Source organism: Culex pipiens, chromosome 2 (genome assembly GCF_016801865.2).
Source record: "Culex pipiens pallens isolate TS chromosome 2, TS_CPP_V2, whole genome shotgun sequence".
Lineage (NCBI taxonomy): Eukaryota > Metazoa > Arthropoda > Insecta > Diptera > Culicidae > Culex > Culex pipiens.
The window spans coordinates 44563285-44581064 of record NC_068938.1 but is presented as its reverse complement, the minus strand read 5'-3'; the positions used below and the strand labels follow the sequence as shown (position 1 = coordinate 44581064).

The 17780-nt window shown below is 39.4% G+C and overlaps 1 protein-coding gene across 6 annotated transcripts in view; it reads right to left on the bottom strand.

The window, feature by feature from the left end:
* Window positions 1-787: 787 nt before the first annotated feature.
* Window positions 788-17780, bottom strand: part of LOC120426936 (locomotion-related protein Hikaru genki) — a 46479-nt gene continuing 29486 nt past the window's right edge. Inside the window, exons 2-13 of one of the 6 annotated variants that reach the window (XM_039591750.2) lie at window positions 17140-17481; window positions 13169-13397; window positions 8198-8926; window positions 5970-6188; window positions 5297-5634; window positions 5069-5231; window positions 4840-5013; window positions 4471-4662; window positions 4273-4416; window positions 4004-4213; window positions 2494-2694; window positions 788-2070 (exon numbers count right to left, since the gene is read on the bottom strand). In XM_039591750.2, the coding sequence (XP_039447684.1) occupies window positions 1856-2070; window positions 2494-2694; window positions 4004-4213; window positions 4273-4416; window positions 4471-4662; window positions 4840-5013; window positions 5069-5231; window positions 5297-5634; window positions 5970-6188; window positions 8198-8926; window positions 13169-13325 (2742 nt within the window). In that variant the 5' untranslated portion in view covers window positions 13326-13397; window positions 17140-17481 and the 3' untranslated portion in view covers window positions 788-1855. Of the gene's footprint in view, window positions 2071-2493; window positions 2695-4003; window positions 4214-4272; window positions 4417-4470; window positions 4663-4839; window positions 5014-5068; window positions 5232-5296; window positions 5635-5969; window positions 6189-8197; window positions 8927-13168; window positions 13398-17139; window positions 17482-17780 lie in introns of those variants that run through there. The other 5 variants (XM_039591752.2, XM_039591751.2, XM_039591753.2 and 2 more) reach the window with 5 other exon arrangements.

Below are 17780 nucleotides of genomic sequence, written 5' to 3'. Positions count from 1 at the left end.
TGGTTCAATTGGTCCCAAATTTGGGTAGGTTGTTGGGGGCTCAAATCGAACCTATGCATTTTCCATCTATGGATTCAATGGATTTTCCAATTAGTCCAATCTGAGTTCCCAAAAAAAAATATTTTTCTTTGTTGGTGGTGCAGATAGATAAGACTTTTAATAAAATTTGTAATTGCCTATTTAACAGAGTATAATTTCTATTTCCAGACTCGATTATGTATGAGAAATGTCATGGTACGTTTTTCAATAACGTACCATGGAATTTGAACACTTTGTTCGTGGTTCCCAAATGCATGAACACGTGTTCACGAATTTGGGAACACTTTTTTCTCCGTGTATTGGCATTACCACATAAAAAAACTTTTTCAATCAAAACAGATCATTTATATTAAGTACCAGGCCTCTGTATCGAATAAAAAAAAACAACTATATTTTTAATGAACCACCATAAATTAAAACCAACTCGTAACGTTTCGCACCCTTCGACAAAGTTTTAGGTAATTGAGTTTCCTACACGAATCGTACCCTTGGACAAATTTGGAAAAAAAACCAGCGCCACCAGCCGGCAACATTTTGAACCTATGTTTTCTCGATATATTTTCGTTATTTTTTCCATACAAACTTCTACGATCAACAGTAAGTCATTATACTTACCGACTGAGCTCCAAAATGGTAGAATAAGCATAAAAAAATCTTTAAAGTATCTTTATTCAAGCATCGAATAATCGATCCTTGAAATCGTTCAAGGAAGCTCTTACATAATTATGTCGAAAAAATAAACGAATGCTTTCGCAGGGCATTTTTTTAATACATGTACTTTATTTCTCCATGCAATAATAATTGATTTCACAGTAACAGTGGGATGTATATTTGATTTTTAAATGGAACATCTGTTCGTTGGAAAAGTTACTCAAACTCAAGCGTTTCCCTAGAGTTTAGGACTATGTTTTTAATGAAGTACCTTTTTGTAGGTTGATTATACTGTTAAAACAATCTGTTATGAGCCTGTTTTTTATGCAACTTGTAAACTGTATGTAACTTACTTTGGATTACTTAACTGTTGTCAGTGGTTGGGAAGTATACATTCCATCATTGTTTGTTTTAAACTATCGAACAAACTGTGAGTTTGAAAAAGTGAAGCGTGAGAGTAAGAATAATCGTTAAATGTGGTAAGTTAAGCGGTTTTGATTATAGAGTTTGTGTATGTTTGTTCTCTGTGTCGATCGGTTTGATCTAAGCGTTTTACATAGATTTTTTTTTCTTGGTTTTGATAGATAAATTTTTAGACAAAGTAAATGTTTTTCATTTGGATTGATATGATTGATCAAGAGTTGGGTGTTAGGGGGGATATATAGGCTGCTGCTGTTTTTTGATATATATAGGTGGGAACATAGAAACAATTTCTGTTATTGCGCGGTTTGTCGACAATGTTATCTGATTCGCAATAAACGACTAGGTTTACGTGCTAGAAATCTGCTGCAGTTGGATAATAATTATTGTGAAGGTAAATTCGTCCAAAGAATTGCTTCCGGAGCGTTGTCGCTCTCATCATCATCCTAAACGCTTATTTTGGAAAACTACTGATATCTACTATAAGGTACAGTACCACGTGTCTCTTGGATGGCTTCAAATACTATATATGTGTGTGTGTGTTTTTGTCTGCTCTACATGGGGTAAACCGTTTCAAGTTGTACTTTCATAAAAACATCAAACCATTCGAAGATTACGTAACGAGAACAGGCTGCACGTAACTCCGTGTCCACTCCGCCTCTCTTGTCATACAAGAGTTTCCTGTATAGAATCTTTACTGTGTTATCACAATGCGATTTTCCGGGGTCCGGGTTCCTTGGGTTGGTTAGATCTCCTCGTAGCTTCGACACTGGGGCACCGGTCCGGACCAGTCTCCTTCGGGCGTACAGCGCGGACGTTCCGGCGGTCCACCGTTGACTCCGTGCTCAACGAAGCCGGGTCGGCACTGCACCGTCAGGTAGTCTCCCGGGTCATAGTGGAACTTTAGCGGAGCTATCAATCCATTCGGGGGATCTCCCGGGTACGGGCACTGGGCCTTACCTGGATTGTGGAAGGGAAGATGGATCATGGGAAACGAAAGGTTAGGGTTCAAATCTGATCGGATCGAGGAGTAACTCATTCGTGACACTAACACTATTCTGACACCACCACGCCACGCAAACCGGACACGTGTAGCGAGAGCTCGTGAAGACTTTGGCAGGTTCTCGGACCAATCGTGAGGGAAGCAGAAATTTATTCGGTCATTTGTGATCAATTGGATGGTCAGATTATAAGGATCGAGGTCGCACGTGGTACATCGGGGGTGTGTGTGTGTCGAGCAAGCAAATTGTAAATTTGTGATTTTTTTTATGATTTCTCGAAACAGTAAAACTACCCTAAAAACACTCACTAATCTGCTTCTACAGTCACGCTACAGAGACAAACGGACGACGACGAGGTGACACTGTGCACTCGTTTACTTACAGAACGGCGGCGGATGGGACCAGAAGCCTGTTTCGGTGCACACTATCGACGCTTCCCCCACCAGCAGGTGGCCCTCGGTGCAGCTAAAGGTGACCAACGCACCGACGGCGTACCGATTGTTGCGCTGGCCGAACATGTTCAGCCCGCTCGTCCCGTCGATGCGTCCGTTCAGCGGAATCAACGGCTGCGGACACTGGATCGCTGGAGGATGATGATGGCAGTCGGGTGAGCAGGCAGGGATTAGAAACCGAACATACAGGACAGGTGCTCATTTGTAAGGTGATGAGAAGGTGATGGTCAGTGGCGTTCAGAGGTAAGTTTTAAAGAGAAACATATTTTTGCACAGAACTGTGGAGTCAGAATCAGAGTTGGTAGTCGGTGTCGACAGATCCTATGAATCCGGAATCGAATCAGAAATCGCAAAAAACCTTTTTCGCTGGCGAATTTTCATCACCCTCGAAAGAGAGAGGAGGCCAATCACGCAAAAGAAAACCACTCTCGAACTTGCCGAAAAAATAATCAGTTGAAGATTTTTGTGAATCTCAATGTTAGACCACTAAAATTAATTTAGTTCATTTTGCATACAAACATTGTTCATTAACAAATAGTGACAGGTCGTTTTTGGACGTAACACGTCACACCTGCAAGAATAATCCAGATGATGATTTTTTGAGTTTCTTTTAACGGATCTTTCGTGCGCGAGAGAGGAGAGCCATGCTCCCCTCCGATTTTATTTTTTATGAGCATCAAAAGATTTTCTTCTGATGAAGATTCTTTCATCACTGCGCTGAAAGTTTTAGGGAATGTCGAGGAGAATTAAGTCAAATTTAGGGTAGGTAAGGTAAGTCATTCGGGTTCGATTCCCATCTGCTCCAACCTTCCATCGGATGAGGAAGTAAAATGTCGGTCCCGGCCTTGGTTGTTAGGCCGTTAAGTCATTCCAAGTGTAGGAGTCGTCTCCATGCCATAAGTACAAACAACACACCAAACCAAGCCTATTCCGGTGGAATCGCTGGCGGCGGTTGGACTCGCAATCCAAAGGTCGTCAGTTCAAACACTGGGGTGGAAGGTTTCTTGGAGTAGAAAGAGGTTTGGGTGCTCTCCCCATTCAAGCCTTCGGACTCCTAGGTTAGAGCAGAAACTTGCAATAGAGACCACAAAAGACCCGGGGGTCGTTAATGTGGATGGTTTGATTTGATTTTGAAGGTAAGTCATTCAATGAATTCTCAGCTTTAGTAAAAATGTTCATCTTTTGTGTGAGTAACACTTAACCTCTGTACGCCAATGTAGGAAAATGGTGCCTTCCAGTAAGAATCGAACAGACACGATAGCATGATGTATGAGTATCGCTTTCAATTGGCTTGCTCTTTAAGATGTAACCCTGAGGGACGACTTAAAGTTAAGCATGGTTCATATGCGGATAGAGAGATGCGATGCGATAACATATTGTACAGAATGAATGTTCATGAATCATGATTGTTCTGCTTGCTGGACGCCAGCGCACTCATACCACGACATCTCGGAATGGGTCCGCTCCAGTGGCCGTTCGGTTCGCACTCCAACCCGGGCGGACCACTGAGGCGGTATCCCCAGGCACAGCGGAAAACGGCACGTCCCCAGGCCGAGGTGTTGAGCTCAACCAGACTCAGGTGCGGATCTTCCAGGAACAGCGGCGGACACTGGATCGGATGACAGTTGGGTTGCGGCGAGGACCAATTTCCTGAGATAAGAAAAATGTTTGTTAGTGTGGAGTTAAGCTTGGATCGATCAACTTCTCACCGGAAGCCAAGCAGGTTGCATTCGCTGTTCCTTGCAGGGAGTACCCAAGTGGGCAGCGATAAAGTGCCCTCTGACCAAGTTTAATGCCTTCTAGGCGTAGTGATAACGGTGGTCTTGGCTCGGTCAAAGCTGCACATTGTGAAACTGAAATCGAAACTCATTATTTCAGTTGACTGTCCAAACTGGAAATTCACCCACCTGCCACCACAATCACGATACTGTTGGTGAGGCCACGTGGCGAGGCGCACGTGTACGTGCCCGAGTCCTGCGCCTGGATGTCCTTGATGGTGAGCCGGTATCGGGAGGCCTTCTCCTCCGGAACCGCAGACCAACCTACATTGAAAAAATCAGGTATTGGGTTGAATTGGTTTACGTTACTGCCGGGCTTTTCTACAAGGGGGCGGGAAGAAAGGATAGCAATCGATGTAAGATCGAACACACGAGATAGGAACGCATGCTGCTGTGAACAAGGATGTGAGGTGAGCAGAGATTTCAGATTTTCACGGTGGTAGAACTCCAATTGTGATGAGCAGTTCAATGCTAAACGACCTTATTCAAATCGCCTACCGGTTAGGTATTGTCGGAACCACCCGGTCCAGGTCCATTCGGGAGATCCTCGGCGTCGTGGGTACATGCAATCCAAGTGCATGGTACTGGTTGGAAGAACTGCCAACACACCGGAAGGCTCGTAAGCTGCCGAACCGACTCCCACCTTGATGCGAATTGACGGAGGACTGTCATCTAAAATTTTAAAATATCAATATAAATATTCAATATAAAAGTGGGTATAAGTTACCAGAATAATTGGTCAGCAGTGTAGTCGGGACGCAGGATGGCATCTTCGGAGCCCACAGTCCGTTGGAGCAGAGAACCTTCGTTTCACCCAGCAGTTTGTAGAGTCCCAAATCGCGGCATCGCGCTTGCAAGGTATGTCCATGTGGAAGATCCCAGCCCAGAGTCTGAAAATGTAAGCCACTGTGACTACTCCATTGTCTTACAAAAACAAATCAAAGCATCATCTTACCACAGAAACATTCTTGTAGCTCAGCAGCAGATGCGGCGGAATGTGGTCCACCACGCAACGCTTGTACAGCGGTTCGAACTTGAGCTGGCCGTTTTCGTCCTGCTCGTGCTCGTTCATCGCGCAAACCGGTCCCACCCAGTGACCGCCCACGCACTGGATCTTGCACAGCCGATGTCCCCCGAGCGGTCCCACCTCACCCTGGAAACGCACCTCGGAGACCTCGCGGAACTGGTGCAGCTCGGGACTTTCCTCGATCTCTTCGCTGGACTCTTCCCGGTCGGGGTTCTCCCGCGAGTCCGGCAGCGGCGGAACGTAGCTTCCGTCCTCGTCGAAGTTTCCTGGGGGTTGGTGGATGGGGGGGTTAGTCTTCCGAATTGAGCCAACTCTTTGTTGTTTGATGCGCAAAGCGGTCAAAAGCTGAGTTTTTGAAGCGTTATGAAAGCTGAAAACACTCTTTATTGGGCTAATAATGGTCAAATGCTATGGTTCTGGCTGTGGATGGAATATGCTAGTGATTTGGCGCGCGGAATTCTGTCGAAGAAGCGTTGCTTAAATGCGGCTTTCCTTAGCGGATTCTGCAGCGAAATGCTCGAGGTGTTAAAAAGTGCAAGAAATTCAAAAAAACAGGAATGATCCTAAAGTAAGATGGGTCACACTACCAAGTAAGGCTCACCTTTGTTGGAATTGCGATTGATACTTTTGCTGCCACTATCGCTACCGCCCTTCGGACGACTTAGAGCACCCGTGGCCTTACCGGACTTACGCTTACCACGTACCATGGAATCACCCTGGTCGGGTAGCCCCTGCAGCTGCAGGGTGGCGTCCTCGGAGGTACGGCCGCCCTTGCCGCGGTCCTCTTGCTCCGGGTCGTCCGGGTGATCTAGATCGTGTTCTAGTTTCAGTATTATAAAACAAGTGCGGCTGGCTCTTAAACTACTAACAGGCTCTCTCTCGTTCTTTTTTCCTTCCGCTCTACAAAACTCTTCGAACCTTGCCTAAAATCACAGTCAATCCTACTCCGGGGTTGTAATGATACGAAATTTTGAATTTCAATTTGAGCAGGTCATGTCCAAGTGCATCGGATTGCCAATTCCAGATCGAAACCAAATTCATCAGTTCAGGATTTGTGATTTTATACACGCTGTTTCTACTGAACACCCAACAACACAAACAATTCAAACTTTCAAACAAAATCCCGCCTCTATATCTAACTGGAATGATCACAAGATTCGCAAAGTTTGCCTTCGTATGTTAATTGAATTAAAGTACAGTCTAGACTCGATTATCTGGAGCCTCGATTATCCGACGGCTTCGGAATTTCGAAAAGACGAAAAAAGGCATAAATAATCATTGTTTTTATTTTCGCATTTTCATCGTTTAAAATTAATTAATCACTATAGAGCATTTTTGATGACAAATTTGATCTCCTCAACTCAAAACAAAAAAACGGTGAAATTTTATTTCTTTATTCGATTATCGAAAGGTTCGATTTTCTGTAGGGGTAATTCTCCGCCAACTCACACAGCAGTTGCTCCGACTTCTCTTCGATTTGCGTGAAACTTTGTCCTAAGGGTTAACTTTTGTCCCTGATCACGAATCCGAGGTCCGTTTTTTGATATCTCGTGACGGAGTGGTGGTACGACCCCTTTCATTTTTGAACATGCTAAAAAAGAGGTGTTTTTCAATAATTTGCAGCCTGACACGGTGATGAGACACAAATTTGGTGCCAAAGGAACATTTATGTAAAATTGGACGCCCATTTTTGATGGCGTACTCAGAATTCCGAAAAAACGTATTTTTCATCGAAAAAACACTAAAAAAGTTTTTAAAACTCTGCCATTTTCCGTTACTCAACTGTAAATTTTTTTGGAACATGTCATTTTAAGGGAAATTTAATGTACTTTTCGAATCTACATTGACCCAGAAGGGTCATTTTTTCATTTAGAACAAAATTTTTCATTTTAAAATTTCGTGTTTTTTCTAACTTTGTAGGGTTATTTTTTAGAGTGTAACAATGTTCTACAAAGTTGTAGAGCAGACATATACAAAAAATTTGATAAATCAACATAAGGGGTTTGCTTATAAGAAATCACGACGCGGACGACGAAACAAAGAGAAACGCAAAAAGTAACTTTTTCAAAACTTTTTTCGTAAAATCGCGATAACTCGTGATGTTTATAGGCAAACCCCTTTTGTTTAGATATCAAAATGACATGATCCAATATTTTTAACAGTCAAGTGACGGAAAATGGCAGAGTTTTTCGGAATTCTGAGTACGCCATCAAATTGGGCGTCCAATTTTACATAAAAGTCCCTTTGACACCAAATTTCTATCTCATCACTATTTCAGGCTGCAAATTATTGAAAACACCTCTTTTTTCGCATGTTCAAAAATGAAAGGGGTCGTACCGCCCCTCCGTCACGAGATATCAAAAAACGGACCTCGGATTCGTGATCAGGGACAAAAGTTACCCCTTTGGACAAAGTTTCACGCAAATCGAAGAGGGGTCGGGGCAACTTTTCCCGATTTCGTGTGAGTTGGTAGAGAATTACCCGTAGTGATTTTTTTCCGCGGATATCGGATAATCGAATTTAGACTGTATCATCGTTTTTTTTTAATTTAAAAAAAATAGTAGATAAAATTTAGTTGAAAATTGATTAGTCGATAAGGTTTAATTATTGAATGAAAAAAAGATACATATTTTTAAAATTCTTTTCAAAATATGATAAATATAAAAAAAAGAAAAAGCTCTTTAGATCACGATTTTAAAAGTGACTTAAATTTCGAAAAATGGCATAAATGCCTTTTGAGTGACATACATCCAATGTTCTATATCTTCTGATCATTCCAGTACCCACCCTCCTATCTACCCACCTCAACCCCGACCACCCCGCTCTCACCTTGCTTGTTATGTCTGGTGATACTCTTGCTGCCTCCGCTGTCGCTGCCACTTCCCTTGGCCCTGCTCAGCGCACCCGTCGTTTTGCCCGACTTTCGCTTGACTCGGGCCATAATCCCCGCCACTCCACCGTGTCCGTCGTCCTCGACTTCCGCCTCCAGCACCTCCCCGATCTCGTTCTTGTCCACGTAACGATCCTCCCTATCGTCGTTGTCCTGTCCGTCGGCACCGTCCAACTGGTTCCCGTTGAGGAAGACATTGTCGTACACGCTGTGATCGCTGTCGTTTTCGTTGAACACGTTGTTGATCACGATCACCGGTGTTTGTTCCTGGTGCAGGGCGTTGTCCTGGCCGTACGATCCGTCCGAAAGGGACGAACGACGGAAGCGACGGGCCGGTCGACGTCTGAGGGCTCGTTTGGCTCGATTTTTGTACGACGATCCTGGGAATGAGGCCGCGGCCAGCGATTCCCGAGCTTCGGCATTCTGAATGCCCATCTCCCACCAGAACGGAGTGTCATCGTGGGTCAGCTGGGCCTCCTGGTTGTCCAGGCTGATACCAGCCACGGCGGACTTTTTCCCGTCCACGAACTCAAAATCAGCCGTCGTAAAGTCCTGCGGCACGTAGATCTGCGTAGTTTCGAATGTTACGAACGGGGCCTCCGTGGTGGGGTAATGCTTCCGCGGGCGGGAAACCTTTAGATCCGGCGGCGGACATCCAGTGGAGGTTTCTGAAATTGAAACGCATTTAGAGTTCAGTCAAAATTAAAAAATGTTTAAATCCCATTATTCCCCACTCCATCTGATTCCAAGAATTCTACATCCTGTTATAATTGGAACGGCTTTCCACAGAACTCATATTAATTTGCTTGCCAGAAATGCTAATAAATTCCACTCGAAATGATACATCCTTCATGCTCAGAGCTAGCTGCACAGCTCCACGTGACCGAGCCCACATTTCACAGATGATTTACCGACTATATCTGCTATTGCAATATGGTCGGCTTCCGTTCTCGTCCAGTCGGAAGAATCTGTGCCACCGAGAGTCAAGATGCCTATCCGTATGCAGTGTAAAGACCACGACAACCGCAAAGCCCTTTACACATTGCATGCAAGCGCCAGAGTTATGCTCGCATCGCATCTTCGCCAGCAAACAATTTGATGAACTCTTGGGCCGGAGTTGATAGCTTAGCCGTAGCTCCCACCCGAATACAGATCTCGTATCTTTCACAGATGAGGGCACACACAGGACAAGACAAGTCCCATTACTCAGCGGGTTATAAATCTAATTACTCTCGAGCATTATTGGAAGTGAAAGACTACATTACGTCGTACAGAGCAGTCTTTACTGTACCGTTAACAGTACAGGACTATATTTTAATACCTTATTTTTGAAATTTAAAGAAAAATGGACAGTGTTTATTAGAAAATATTTCTTTTTTATTTAAAAATATCCTTTCAATTTAATTGAAAAAGTACATTTTTTGACAGTTTAGAAAATTCTCAGTCTAGTTTAATTTTTCCGTTTTGTATGATCTTCTAAAATATCGGAAAACGTAACTGTGGTGAATGATTCTGATTTTTTCATTGAATATATTTAAAATTGTTGAACCAAGCATTACATTAGACTGGGCAAAATACACTAATTTTGAACTTTTCACTAAGGTGAATTTTTAGATCGTTTGTCAAAAAATATTTCTTGGGATAATCTAGGAAAAAATGAACAATTCTATCCAATTTCAATTTAGTATAAAAAGTTTGATTTTCCTAAACAAAATTAAATTAACTCAGATACATTTTAAAAATACACATCAATGTTGCTCAAAATACCCCATCATTATGTGCATTACTTAGCATAAAAGTTCCCACAGCGCACAGTTTCGTGCGAGCTCCTGGATCGTAATCTTACAGTCAACACTGTAAAAGGGGTCGTTCTGCTACCAAACATAACATCTCCTCCTCCCCCCAGTTGAAATGGGGACACGAAGGACAAACAGGGTTGGGGTGTTGAAAGTGAATGGCATCTTTAAGGAACATCTTGTATGCCACCCTAAGACCACGTCTTGAGGAAAATGATGGAGCAAACTCGGCTGCAATTTATCTCGTTCCCTGGCGCCCATGGCCCGATGCTGCTCAAGAGCTGGTTGGTGTTGTGTATTTTACGGAACGTATCAACCAAAGATTGGCACAACCCGCTCCCTCTGTTATGAAGAAGAGTGGAGTGGAGTAAGAGTGGTTACAAAAATAGAAAATTGATTCAATTTAATCCAGTTACGGTACACAGAACGCACACACACACACACCAAACATAACCACACAATCTTGAGACATTGTGGGAAAGAAAGCAACCACCATGGAAACATCTTCGATACATCGACCTTGTCGTTCAGACTTGGTGGGCAACGAGAATGAGTTTTTTTTCTTTATCCTTCTCTTTATGAATTCAAATAAGCTGGGAATGAACATGTATCATTTTTTTAATCTGATCCTAATAAAAAAGGAAACAGAATGAAACCAACCACTCAAATTTTTCAGCTTTTGTTAGTTTGATTTGCAAAGAATATAAAATATAATATTTTTACCCTAAAATAATTCAGTTTATTGTGAAGAGCGGCAGAAATCATTAAAAATCTCTAAAACCTCAAATTATTCTTACAAAACGATAAATGTTTAAGTTTACAAATATTACAATTGCGGATCGAGATTGAAAACTTTATTATTTATTGACTGTTTCAAACTGCTTAAGGTGAAGTCATCTGTACTCTCTTGTACTAAGCTTGCTGGTTTTCCTATCTAGTTAGCATAAAAGAGCACAGAGGCATCGATATGCCGGTTATGTCCTTTTAGAATTCCTTTAGGCACTATTTTTTTATAAAAGGGAAATATAAATTGCGTTTTTTTATTATGGGTGCCAATACGAACCAACTATGTTGCTAAATATATCACATTTATCAAAAAAATATATCAAACAATATTTTTAAAATAAATTCAACAAAATATCTAAATTAGAGGGAGAGGGGGTAATATGCACCCCCTAAGGGAAAACTGTGATTCCTCAACCATTACAGCATTACTGTGAAAGAATTTTGTTCGATGTTCTTAAACAACTATTATTCTTCGTTATCCATGTGAAAAAAGTCTTAAAAATCTTCAAAATTGTTCGAAAATATCAAATTTCTAAAAATATTTTTGATTCATTCCAAACAATCATGCGGGGCAATATGCACCACAACATTGGGGCAAAATGCACTACAAAACGGGGCAAAATGCACCACAACATGGGGCAAAATGCACCGGGTAAAAGCAGTTTTCACTAGTCACCACTAGATGACACCGCTGTTTTTACAAAGGAGCTTCACAGCGGTGCATTTTGCCCCGACCACGCTTTTTGCAGAAATTTTAATTAAAAATGCATTTTTTGATGTTTTTGGACTCATCTATCCACAGAATAGTGAAGATTATGGCAATAACAATAAATGCTTTTTATATTGTCCAAAAATCATGATGAAAGTTCAATGAAAATTAGATGAAAACACAACATTTTAAAGTTTTGCAAATAACTTAAGCTGTTTTTATACTACGATGCTGAAATTTTTCCAGCATGGTTTAGCAATGTTCAGCTTCCAATTTCTATGAGTTTTTCCCCGGAAAATTCTTCCAAATACCGAGAAAAGCAGGGGGTGCATTTTGCCCCGGGGGTGCATATTACCCCCTCTCCCCCTAGATTTTCCAAATATTTTCCAATTTATTATCGCCCCCTTTAATTAATTTAATACATGTTTATTTTAAACTGAAAATTTTCAAAGGAAATAGAAGTGTACTGCTCCTGTTCGCATAAATGTCCCCTATGAAGACAAGTTTGTCTAACACATAAGGTTACGTGTTAAGTTTTCATGAAAAAAAAACTAATTTTCCTCAAGTTTTTTAAAAGAAAGTACAGGATAATTTTGTTTTTTTTTCTGGAAGAGCACCCGATTTCAACCAAATTGCATCAATTACTCAAAAATGATGAAAATGCATAAGGTACATTTATTCGATCAGGGGCTGTGCAATAAACTCAACACAATTTGAAATATCACGCTCTCCTACTCCTGCGTTAAACATCAATTTCAACATGTCTGGACTTTTCTAAAACAAATTTTGAATATTTATGAATTTCCGTTGTACAATTCCGCAATTTTTTTTAAATATGTTCGTTACATTTTTTGTTCGTATAAGATTAGATTCGTGAAACAGGTAAAGACAACTATTACTCATTAAGAGTGAAGAATTGTTTAAATGTTTAATAATATATTGTTCGGCCCCACTTCTCGGTCTCAATCAGAGTCAAGGGACATAAACTCCAAAAATATTTGCATCGGACTCATTTTGCTTTGGATATTAAATTAGATAATAAAATTCAAATTCAAATTTTTGCAGTATTTTATCAAAGTCTAATATAAAACGTGAAAATAAATATATTGTTGATGTAAAGCCTGGACGTAAAGAGGGACGCTAACAAATTGCTGAAATCAATGTTAAAATCTATCGGTAATATAATTTGAACTATATTTGTGCTCATCCAGTGTTGCTTACTATATTTAAACTAGTATTTTATTAGTTGTTTTTTTGCTTTGCAGTTTTGCATGTATAAATTTGCGCCTTTTTTAAATTCTAAGAAAGACATTGAAATACGACTTTCTATTCCAAAATGTGACGTGTGGTTTCCTTAAAACGAAAACCTTTTACTGATAGAGCTCTCCTCGCAAAACAATCTATAAAGTAATACCGGGGGGAGAAAAACACTCTCCAGCACAGCGCGCAAAAATAGGGTTTCATTTTGGCGCGCGTGTGAAAAAAAACCCTTCCCCGGTTGCAAAAATTTCCCAAAACAGTCAGTCAGCGGGCGCACAAACAAAAAGATAAACAAGAAAAATCCCAGCAGCAGGAGTACCTACAGCAACAACAACGAGAAAAACATGCAGAATCCTTACCCGGTTCCGCCGACGGTTGCGGATGGTTGGCGTCCGGGGCCGACGCGGCCGCCTCATCGCTCCGGATGGCTCGGAAGCAAACACTCGTTAGCAGCGTGACGAAAAGCAAACATTTTCCGATTTCAATTTTACATATTTTCCCGGTTGCCGTCGCCATTTTCCATCAACTCTTAGCACAGACACACACTTTTACGGGGTCTTTTTTTTTTGTTGGCTTCCTTCTCAGAATCTGATGGTTTTTCGTATGTTGGATGAAACACCTCGTTTTTATTTCCTGCAAGTGAGCAGTTCTCTGGAAAATTGTTTTTTTTGCTTTTGATTAACTCTATTGGTTTCAAGAAGCCATTTTGTATCAAAGTTACGTCCTTATCTTCATACAACATGTTTGTCATTTCTCTGATATTTGGATTTTAGACTTTTTTCATCTCAGCGATAAATAAAAATAAAACTTTATAATTTTGACGAATCTTCAAAATCATTAAAAATATTTTCCGGAAGCAGTTGAACATTTTTTAAAGTTTCCAAACAGCTATGGATTTATCTCAACATTCACATTTTACTGGGAATCTTTTTTCACTGATAAAAGTGACACGAATAGAAGCACGAAAAAAATGATTTGCAAACTCTCAAAAGAATATCAACGAGTCAATAATATTTTTATTGATATCTCAGATTTATGACTTAGCACACCTAGATAAAATATGTACATATTTTCAAAAATGTTACACAAAAACAATTCTGTAAATTTTCCTTGAGATTTTCGTAAATCAACTTTTCATTGTATTTTTTCATTTTTATGAAACTTTGTTTCACACAGGTTTCACTTTTTAGCCTAACAAATCTGATCATTGGATTTCAAGGTATCATCGATTGAAAATTAAGGGTCAATTGAATAGAACTTGGAAAAAATCATTCTTGGTCATTTTCATTCTTTGCAAGGCCGTATCAATAATGTCCAATAAGGAAAACTTTAGAGAAATTTTTGAGCTTTTCAAAATTATTTTTTAGAGATTTGGACAAGGATTTACACTATTTTATAAAAACATAAAAAGGCAATTTTGGAGAATAGTTTAACCTAAAAGTGGCTATAACTCATATACTCAAAATTTTACAAAAGTAGGAGAACGTCATGTCATTCCATCGAGCATCTAATTTTGACATATCAGCACTTTGGCATTCGATTACAGCTACTCAAAAGTGTGTTCATAGTATATCAAGTAATATTAGTTTAGGCTAGTACAAATTTTATTAAAAGTTGATTGAGGTCGAGGGGGGCAAAAAAATTAAAACAAAGTTTATTCGATATTTTAAGCCACCCGGACAGACGGTAATAACAAAATTCATGCCATTTTAATAACAAATACTGTTAAAATAACAAAAAGTGTTATGGAATTTTCTTGTAAAATCCATTTCTGCATAAGAGTTTAATAACAGTTTATGTTATCATAACAAATTTTGTTATTGGTCTGATATTGGTTGACAGCCAAAACAACTTTGGAATAACATTTTTTGTTATGGAAGAATACCTCAAACTATTATTGGGATGATCGGATTAGTTGTTAAAATAACAAAAAATAATAACAGAGATTTGTTCGAAGAATAACTAAAAATGTTATTAGTCTGTTATTACAATAACAATCCAATAACAAAAAAATCATAACGACGAATAACAAATCTTGTTATAAATAACATAAAATGTTATTAGCCTAGTATTTTCAAATATCAAAAAATGTTATTCCCAAGTTATTTCCGTCTGCTCGGGCAGAAAACAGCAATGAATTTTTTAAAAATATATTTATCCAAAAATTTTACCGATCAGTGGTCCAAAAATTCAAAATTTGTTAAAATATTAAAAAGTCTATTTTGGATTGCAAAAGCATGAATAAGCTGTTTCCACTCTAATACAATCTATTCTGAATAGTTTACAGTCGATTTTACAAATCTTTTCTATGAAAATTCAATAATTTGTAAAGTAAAATTTAAATCAAATTTGCAATGGGCAGTTAGTAAGCAAGTTTTTATGAAAACCTTTTTATAACAATTTGCTTTAATAGTGAAAATTTGAAAATTGGACGGAATTTGGACTTAATACTGCCAAACATACGAGAATTTTTCGAGTTAGAATTCAATTTTTAAAAATGTTTTTTTTTGTGTGATTTTTGATCCTTCAAAACAAATTTCATAGCTTTGCCAACAACAAAACATCAGTCATATTCGTGATAAAAAATTGAAAAAAATGAGTAAATTTGTTTAACAGTGTATTTTTTCTGAATAGTCATTCTAACAATTTATAATATTTTTTTAATAACTTTTTTCTACAGACAGTGCCCAAATTTGTATGAATACTTGTATCAAGAAACTAATGATGCAAATTAATACCATAATTTTTGAATACCATAATTTTTGAAGAAAGTAATTTTACGATAAGAAATGTGCAAAGCTGTGAAATTCAGAAACTGATGAAAATTTCGTCACTGCCCATGTTCGCATAAATGTCCCACACGATTTTGAACCAAACTGCATCAATAATTTAAAATTGATGAAAATGCATATGGGACATTTATGCGATCAGGAGCAGTTCAGTTTCAGATGTTAAATGAAACATTTTTGACATAAAATCTCTCACATTTCCCAGCCCAAGTAACATTTTTTTCCAGGAGTTCTACAAGAGCTCTTCAAAATAGCTACAGCATAGCAGTTTGGACCGCGGTAGGATAAAACTCTCTTCAAAACTTCTTCAGGAGTTTGGAAGAGTACTTGAAGAGAGTTTTATCCTACCGCGGTCCAAACTGCTATGCTGTAGCTATCTTGAAGAGCTCTTGTAGAACTCCTGGAAAAAATGTTACTTGGGCTGGGAAATATGACAGATTTTATGTCAAAAATGTTTCATTTAACATCTGAAACTGAACTGCTCCTGATCGCAAAAATGTCCCATATGCATTTTCATCAAACTCTCTTCAAGTACTCTTCCAAACTCCTGAAGAAGTTTTGAAGAGAGTTTTATCCTACCGCGGTCCAAACTGCTATGCTGTAGCTATTTTGAAGAGCTCTTGTAGAACTCCTGGAAAAAAATGTTACTTGGGAGATGTAATATTATGTACTGTCATATTTTCAGTGTAGAGCAATGCTTAGAAGTTGACCAACTTCAAAAAATGACTGCTTAGTTGATTGATTGCTTAGCTCATCACATAAAAAAAATTCGTTGTTTTCATAATAAATATTTAAAAAATAAACTTTTTTTCTCAACAACTAAAACATAACTGTCGCAAAAATGCCTCATTTACATTATCATCACTTTTGAGATATTGATGAAGTCTGGTTCTAAAGCATCAGAAATTCCGCAAAAAAAGGATTTCGTTCTAGAAAACTCGATAAAACTACTCATTTTCACAAAATCCTAACATGAAACATTATGGGTTGGACAAATTTGCCTTGCGTTTTTCTCAGCTTGTATATAATAATTATGCAAACAGGGAGCTGGTAACCTCAATTGCCGAAGTTTTGAGTTATGGTACAAAATGGAAACAGTAGACGTGCATGCAAAAAAGTCAAATCAACCTCTAATTTATTTCCTTTGCCAACTTGTCGAAATTGCCAGCTGTGTCAAGATTACACGATCTGATCTTAACATCATTGCACGGAGTTTTGACGGTTTTTGTAGAATATTTGAATATTTTTGAAAATATATAATATATTTGAATATGAAATGGCATCCTAGACATAATTTGACCCTAAACCGACGTGGCACAAGATAGTATGATCACTACGATTTGTAAATTATAAAATGGCTTCTTTGGACATTGAAAGCGTATGATTTTTTTTTTATTATATTTTAAAAAAATACGCTGATTTTCTCGAGAACTGTTCATTTGCAAGTTCCCAGAAGGACTGCTCAAGCTGGAACACACTCACTACAACCTGGGCTGTTGGCCTCGATTAAGAGGCAACGTACGACTCACAAACACTCACACACACGGTTTATTCGACGAAATTTGATTTCTTCCACTTGGCAGACAATTTCACGCGCTCTAGTTGGCTTGGCACTTGGCACGCGGAACGGTTCCACCGGTTGGCAGCCACGAGAGGACCTGCAGGATGTTGTTTGCTCATGCAGAAACCGTTCCGTCCGTTCCCTCGGCTGCTGTGTGGATGTGCAAACAGTCGTCGTCGTCGTCGTCCCCAGGTTCCTGGCACCGGCAATAATATTCCAAAGTGATATGGAAATATAATCTCCGCCGTGACACGCTCCGTCGCCACCGGGGTTCCGTGTGCCAAGGGGTCGGAGGCCGCCGGTGTGTTTGCTGGTAATTCCCCTGTGGAATGAAGGAGAAAATGAACAGGTGAAAACCTGGCTCACTAATAGGGATGGACAGAAGGGGTTAGAACGGGGTTGAATTTGGTTGGCATACGGTGCAATCGTGGGAAAATGGCTGTTGGAGTACCGTGCGGCTCCATGGAAAATATTACCGAATTAATTAAATAATTTCTTCATAATAAATATTTGTTTCAGTTCCCTTATAAAACTTCTATCATTTTCTGTCATGGATGGTAAGACGGTCTCTTCACTGCTTGCATAAATGATTTTTTTAAAGGGACTAGTTTCATCAAATTA